We start from the raw sequence: 7615 nt of genomic DNA on the forward strand, positions 1-7615 counted from the left end.
ATCCCTGGCATCGGAAGGATATGTGGAGAAGATAGCGAGTGAAGAAAAACGAAAAGAAAAACAGGCACTGGACGGGGTGACGATTTACTTCCCTTGCTTTGTGGGTTAAAAAATTGCCCCTAAAACAGGTGCTAGCTGGTGATGAGTTTTGATAAGTGGTGGTTGGTTTTACATCCCCTGCCCGGCAAGTGTGTTCCGCGGGAGGTGATATAAAGCTCCAATGAGGCGTGAATGTGGATTGACGAGCAGAAGGAGTACAAAGATGGATATCAAAACGTTTCACCTTTTTATTGGATTTATGGTTCTCGTCCAACGGGCCGCTGGTGACGATTTAGGTAAGATTCACGCATTGCGTATCATATCGCTGAGAAAAAGGCGAAATAATCTTTGCGAAACCTCGTGCAAGAAACGCCTGAGAATTCGTCATCGTCGGCATGCGATTGGATTATCAACCAAAACGTGCCAAGGACGATAATTCTCCCGCCCGCCTATCCACACGTCTGCGAATTGTCTGCGAATCAGATTTCGGAATAGAATCAACCTTCTGCTAAAGCCGCCTAAATATGCCTCCGTTCGGTTTCACCACAAACATCTGCGCTTTTGATCGATCAATGGCAACCGGCATTGAAACATTGAGCCCGAGAGGCAACATTATGGCTTTGGCTGGCGTTCGTGTCCTTTCCCTGCCTCGTTAATCATAATAACGAACGACAACAGCCGAATCCCAAAGAGTATCGGAAATGAAAGATAGGATATCGTTTACCAACGACCGACGGCTCACCATCCTTCGCATGGCCCAATCTGCCTTTTCCCAGCCATCGATATCGTCTTGCTCATGGGCGCATTCAATGAATCATGATGGAGTGGCTGGATTTTTCCTTTTTCCCTGCTTGGTGCTCTTTCGCTTTTCGACCCACCCAGCTGGCAGCGCAGCCCCACATGAGTTATTACGCTTTGTGCCAACGAAATGGCGCTCGAGCTCGAGTTGAAACGGTTGAAAGATTGAATCTTACACCGCAAACAGCCCGCTCACCTCGGCCAAAAAGCACGAAAGGCACGATCGGCACGCCAGCTCCGGACGCAATTGCATTATTGATGATGTATCGAAGCTCGTTAGGGCATTTTTCAGAAACACTTACGCGCGTTGCGAAAAACCTCCGTCCACCGCAAAAAGGAACGCAACACAAACACCCACCGGAGCAGCTTTCACGACGAGGTCACATTTCGCAGGACCTGAAACCGGTCGCATTTAGACGGGTGACGATGATGATAACGCGCGATTAACAGGTCGGAAACAATCGGTAGCAGAACCAGCCGGAAAAGCCAGATCCGTTTTAGGGCGCTCGTTGGGTGGCAATAAAACAACAAACAGGATACGTTTATGGCACTCACGTTGGATCCGAATGGGGTTGAGCGAGAAAAGCCCACCGTAGGTCCGTGTGTGCCATGGGGATGGGATTCGCCACATTTACAGTTGCCATTTCCGCACGTGGTGTATCTTTACTTAGCGCTTGTTTGTTTGTTTGCGCTTCCTCTGCCTCGTCACGGTTTGTTAGGTTCCGAGCCCCGAGTCGGTTGCGGAGTCAACCAACAAGCGCACCGATTGGGACGAGTGAAAATGGAAGGTCCTTTCTAGCCTTCCAAAGCACCGAGCTGAGCTGTGAGGGTTAAATAAAAACCCTGCCTGTCAGATACGGCACAACAAAACCGGACCGTCGCTCTCGCGTGGCCAACCAAACTGACAATGGCCGTGGTGGGATGGTGGGCTTTGAACACGATACGACACGGTATAGGTAATGTTCGGATGATGGTATCGTTCGTCCGCTGATGGATCGTGGTGACAAGCATCATATCAAAATATCAATCAAAATGTAGCTACTCAGCGTGCCCACCGTAGTCGTAGCACCGATGGGGAAGCGAAGTAAGTCCTACCGAAACGAGCCAGCATTGCGATCAGGTTACGCCCCGGGACGGGTCTGGTGTGTGGTGAAAACAAATTGACTAGGGGCGTGGGTGCTTCCGAGAAGGAGAGCTAATTTTACAGCATCGTAATTGAATACGACAACGAATCTCCAGGGAGAAGGTTGTTAATTTGTCGCATTTCCTCTTGCGAATCATCCGCGTGATGGTGTGGTTTTTCCGGCACCATTCCAATGGGTTGTCCATCCCATGAAATGGTGATTCGGCATCGATGGAATCGAGGGAAAGCGAACGATTCCCTCGACCGTGCGCAGGGTCATTATTCAATTACGCCATTCTACCGGCTAATAGCGCGACATCTAGCCCGGCTCGTTAATGTGCGCGCGCGACCCGAATCGTGGGAGAAACACATTTTGCTCATTAGAATCGGCCGGCGACGCGTCGTTCACCAGTGGGTGTGCGAGTGGGTTTGATTTTTCCCAACCAAGCCGCGTGGAAAACTTCGCAACTCAAGCGATAATAAATCATCATCGCGGCATTTGATCATCGCCACCCGCCACGCGCAAGCCGCAAGCCTAATGTCATTTACAGTGGTCTTGATTGCATAATAATATATTCATCCAACTTGTTCCGCGTCAGGGTGAAGCAATCGCGAGGGTAAACCGTGAGGCGACAGTTGGGTGGGTGGGGAGGAAAAAATGTAAATATTTGAAAAGTTTTCCATCCAGCTCGCAGCCCTGTTCGCCGCCGCACGGTTGGGACCGTCTCGGGCCACAGGAAAGTTGCGGAATTGCTCTGGCGATGGCCACCACGCGGGTGGCAAAATAAATATAATATATTACCACCATCGCCATCCACTAGCCGGCGGGCAGGGCTGGCTGTAAAATATGCGTACTCTCGGAAAGAAATAATTTGAAGAAGGATGAAAATTTCATAGCCCACCATTTGCCACCGCTCGGCATCGTTAGGGCAGGCTTGATGGATGGCGAGTAGGCGCAGGCGGTTCAATCTGGCTGGGCGCGCACCCGAGACCTGGTTCCCGGAAATGGGACAAAACTTTTTCAATTGTTCATTGTTTTGCAGCTGCCGGGACGATAAATGACCATTCGTGCGGTTGCGTTGTGCGGTGTAGAAAGAATTAAGCACAAACAAAACGCTCATGTGCAATCAGGTCGAAGTCGATTGGCAAAGTGAGCTTACGAATTAAGCTTTCTTTGAACGTGAAATCGCCGTCTCTCTTTCTAATTTAATTTGTTTTTAAATCTCGCTAGCAGCATCACTATCACTGACCAATCAAGTGTGTCCTTTGAATGAAGCAAAAGTCTCTCCCTTCCATTGTTACAATGTCGACGCATCGTGCACGTCACAAAGGACGCTTTCGTTGAGCTTTGAAATAAAAGCCCAACCACCCAATCCATTTGGCGCTCACCGTCCATCCATTGATTCTCGTTTTCCAGGACTTCTCTCGAGCACGCTGCGCGCATTTCGCACCGTTTGCTGTGACGACGAGCAGCTCAGCTTGTCCTGCCCCATCGGTACCAGCATTTCCGTCGAGCTCGTTCAGTATGGCGCCAAGGGTATGTAGGATTCGGGGCCGGAGAAAAAAGAGAACGAAAAAAAATCCAGAAAATCGCTCGCTTTAATCACACACTGCCAATGTTTGTTTCGATGCGATTCTTTCATGGCAGCTGCAGAAGGCAACGATACGATCCAATGCGCGTACAGCGAGCCGGACACACACTACCACGCTCCGGAACCCACCGGTCCCGCTCTCAGCACCGTCGACTTCTCGTTAGCCATCCTGCCGAATGCGACCACACGCGTTACGCCCGCGGCTTCCACGGAACCGACCACAAACGACACGCTGGCGCCGGTGGAACGCTCCAAGGACGACCAGTGCACCCCACTCTACGTGCTGCAGGTACGTCTTTTGAGGGCTGCCATTTTCCGCGATTAAACATGCTTTCCCTCACTTCGGCGCACTCTTTCAGTACTCCATCCTGCAGACGGTTGTCGAGGCGTGCCAGAAAAAACGCCGCTGTCGGATACAGGCCACACCGAAGAACTTTCCAGCAGCGCCTTGTGCGGGCATACACCGCCTCGTGGAGGTCAATCACAAATGTCGCCCATGTAAGTCGACCGTTGTGGCGCTCTTTAGCGTTGCAAAAAAGCTGCAACTAACCTCCGTGCACGTTTGTGTTTGTGTGGGCGTGTGTGTTTTTATCTTCTTTCATTTGCTTCTTCGAATCTCTCTCCACGGGTGCAGTCGAGTTTCGTAGCCTGATTTCATGCGAGAAGGACATCGTCCGGTTGACGTGCGGTCAGTACACTCGGATAGCCATCTACAGTGCCACATACGGACGCACGGCATACGAAAGCACACACTGCACGCAGACAGCCGCCTCGCAGGAGCAAAGTAAGTGGTCCCCGAAAGCAGATCAGTCCCCAAGCAGTACCGGCGTGGTAGGGCTTTTTTCCCCATATCAATCAGCGCGTCGAACCGTCGGGCCCGGTTTCATTTTCACGTTGATGCTTCCATTTCCGAAAGCCTGCCTGTCGGAGCACACGAGCCACACACTGACGGAGATCTGCCAGGGACGGCGTAAGTGCACGGTGGCAGTCGAAAGCTCGACGTTCGGCAACCCGTGTCCGGAGAACACTCGCGTCTATCTGAAAGTGATCTACGCCTGCGGTAAGTCGAGAAACGGAGAAAGGACCTTCGCTCGCGGGCCGGTTTCAAACTAACTTTGCTCAACTTTCTCGCACGCCGTCGTCCGGTCACAAACTCAAACAAAACTCAAACCCTCAACACCGGCTCGTGGAATCAGTTTCGCGGAACGTGTTCCGAGAGCGCTACATCACGCCGTTGGAAGAGGACGAGCTAGACGAGCGGCCATACGAGTCAAACGAGCTGTACGACGAAGAGTTGACGCCTGCTCCAAACCAGATCGAGGGTTCGGCCGTAGGCAAGAGCACCGTCGTTACCAACAAGTACGCCGGTGAGTCCGCGGTTAAGGCGGAAAATGTAGTCACATTCAACAAGGACGGTAAGTTCAAACGGCCGCCAGTACCGGCGAGTCTCGACCGCGGATCATTCTGTCACAAATTAACGCTCGCCCCATGGTGGCTTCCGGATTTACCCACGACAGCCGGTGAAGGTCCTTCGGGAGGTGACTACTCGTCGTTGCTTTCCGACGACCACCTGCTGATAGTTGGCGTTGCGGTGCTGATCTTCTGCTGCCTCTGTCTGTCAGCCGGTGCACTGGTGGCGTACAAGATGAAGCTGTTCCCGGTGGGAAGCAACCGTTGCATCAAGGCCTCCGAATCGTCGGACAGTCACTCGACACCGTCCAGCTACCGAGCGACGAGCGAGGACTTCGATCTGGTCGAATGCATCCCGGACACGGCCACTATGGCCGAGAAGGCCGCCGAGGTAAGCGTGGTGTGATTGTGTTGCATCACGTTGGGCTCCATTTGGTCCCAATAGGGTTTTGCTCTGGTGTTCAGGATTTAATTTCGACCGCGTCACGCCCGCTGGCTAGCACTCTCGTTGATTGCTTCAGCTGACGGCTGACGGCTGAGCACGAGTGATTAAACAACGAAAAGTTCGCTCCATCGGTCGCGTTAGTTGAAGCATGTTCATATCTGCATTTTTCATAATTTTGAGCCTTGCTTGCTGTTTGTTGGACAAATAGTGGGCGAATGCGAACGTACCAGAATCGATGTATGCAAAATGGGACCCTTCGAATCCACAAACAAACGTGTTTGCGCAAACAGCACAACCTTCGACGTTAATTCTATCGTCCACCGCAATTTATAGTCCCCATCCACTGGAGCATGTGTAGCCATCGTGTTCAGCATCGTGGAATGCGTCTCTCAGATAGGCGTTCAAATTTACATTACAATCGGTGTCGACCGATGCCTAGGGAAAGCTCATTTCCACCGACACGTGCTGCAGCACATGGCGCATGGGCGAAGTGGCGTTTACGCAAGCATAAATCAGGTTTACGTATTTCCGAGCGCTTGTCGCGACGGCCGTTCATCATGGTTGTCCGATTGTTCGACCCAACCGAGCACCTGAGACGCATCGCAATCATACTTTTACCAGCGACACGTTGTCAGTGCCATCGCCTGTGTTCGTTCGCCTGCAAGTCTTAGTACCGTCAACTGGAAAGGCTTTTCCAATTCCCGACTTATCGGCCGTTGTCTGCCTTCCAGCCAACCATTCTTTATGTGTGTTTCCTATGCTTTTTTGTTTCTTCTTTCCTATCACTCACCACACAGAAGCAGCAATCGTCACCACCACCGCCACCACAAACGTACGTGCAATCAGTTGGCGCGACTGGCTCAACTCTGCCGACCAGCGCCATCCTGCCGGCGTTCAAATTTGCCGAACCACGCGGCAGTCTGTCCCAGATCTCGACCACCATGTTCATTCTGCCGAACTACCTAATGGCGGGTCCAGTTGCGGGTACCCTGTCTAACCGGCGCCCTAAGGACACCATCCCGTCGATGCCACCGGGTGACAATCTCACCATCACTCTCGCCACCAGCGATGGCATCCCGTCCGGTAGCGGATCTGGGCCAGGTCCTGGTACCATCTGCAAGGTGGAATCGACTATGCCGGCCTACTACGCACCCCATCTACAGTCTCAACAGCAACAGCAGCACCACCAACACCATAACGCACCGTTTGGTACCTCCTGCAACCAGTGCACCGTGCTTGGGTGGCAGGCCGTTGGAGGGCCAAGCGCCATGTATGGTGGAAAGCTGCTGGCACTGGAAAATCCGGCCATCTCCGGTGCTACCACCGGCCCGACGTCACTCTCGTATCATCGCAATCAATCATTAAAACCGTTCGCTGGTGAGGCAGAAACTGGCCCCAGTGGTGAGGAGGAACGGACACGCGGTATCGCGCCGGGGAAAGCGGGCCCAGGACCCACCCTCGCACAGGCGCATCCTTTTTTATGGCTGGGCTTGAAAATCGCGCTGATGTAAAGCTGTAGGGTAAAGCTGTCAAGATCGACCTGCGCGATAGTTTATCGTGCGGCATTTTAAACCTTATTGGTGTGCCTCTGAGCGCGGCCTCCTTTTCCACCGTTTTCAGTTCCCCTGGATCTTCTTCACTTTCCACGCCGGACCTGTTCTTCCCGTTCCTTCAGCTTTCACGCTCGCTATGGGTCTTGCTCCCTTTCATCCATTTCTGTTTGCAATCTCACACTTTCTCTCTCTCTCTCTCTCTATTGTGTACATATTTTACCAACATCCGGCTGGAAAACCCCATTCCATTTTCCCGTCCACACACACACACACACTCACATACATCCACACCAGTTTGACAGCTTTACCCGAGCACCCGTAACAACTTTATTGGCGATTTGTCGCAATGAAACGTAACGAAGCCGGGTTCGAACCACGGTATTCGCCACCGGAAACAGGGATCGATTTCCCAAGGGATGAGGGATAAGAGAAGACGGGAGGAGTGAGGGGAGAGGAGGAAAGGGAAGATTGAAATTGGGGGGGGGGGATGGGGAGGATAGAGAAGAAAAAAAAAACAACTACAAAGACAGTGAAACAAATTGTGAATTTTACCGAGGCTTGTACAAATTGCAAACGGGCCGATCCGCGGAAGCGCCGATCTGTCGTGTTTTTAGATTGTGAAAAACGATGTGAAAATGTACGGCCAAATCTTACC

At 52.1% G+C, this 7615-nt stretch overlaps 1 protein-coding gene across 1 annotated transcript; it reads left to right on the plus strand.

Moving 5' to 3' along the window:
• Positions 1 to 262: 262 nt before the first annotated feature.
• Positions 263 to 7404, plus strand: LOC128732145 (uncharacterized). The gene is made up of 9 exons (XM_053825314.1): positions 263 to 335; positions 3378 to 3497; positions 3609 to 3841; positions 3912 to 4050; positions 4187 to 4336; positions 4469 to 4612; positions 4749 to 4967; positions 5070 to 5353; positions 6208 to 7404. The coding sequence occupies exons 1-9, from the start codon at positions 263 to 265 to the stop codon at positions 6916 to 6918; spliced, it is 2073 nt and encodes a 690-aa protein (XP_053681289.1). The 3' UTR covers positions 6919 to 7404.
• The last annotated feature ends 211 nt before the right edge of the window (positions 7405 to 7615 follow it).

The sequence above is a fragment of the Anopheles nili genome, chromosome 2, assembly GCF_943737925.1.
Source record: "Anopheles nili chromosome 2, idAnoNiliSN_F5_01, whole genome shotgun sequence".
NCBI lineage: Eukaryota > Metazoa > Arthropoda > Insecta > Diptera > Culicidae > Anopheles > Anopheles nili.

Bases quoted from the DNA above. Each gene is read 5' to 3' on its own strand.
- LOC128732145 (XM_053825314.1), top strand. From the start codon at position 263: ATGGATATCAAAACGTTTCACCTTTTTATTGGATTTATGGTTCTCGTC. The intron at 3,842-3,911 runs GTACGTCTTTTG...GCACTCTTTCAG, and splicing joins CCCCACTCTACGTGCTGCAG to TACTCCATCCTGCAGACGGT. The intron at 4,051-4,186 runs GTAAGTCGACCG...CCACGGGTGCAG, and splicing joins CAATCACAAATGTCGCCCAT to TCGAGTTTCGTAGCCTGATT.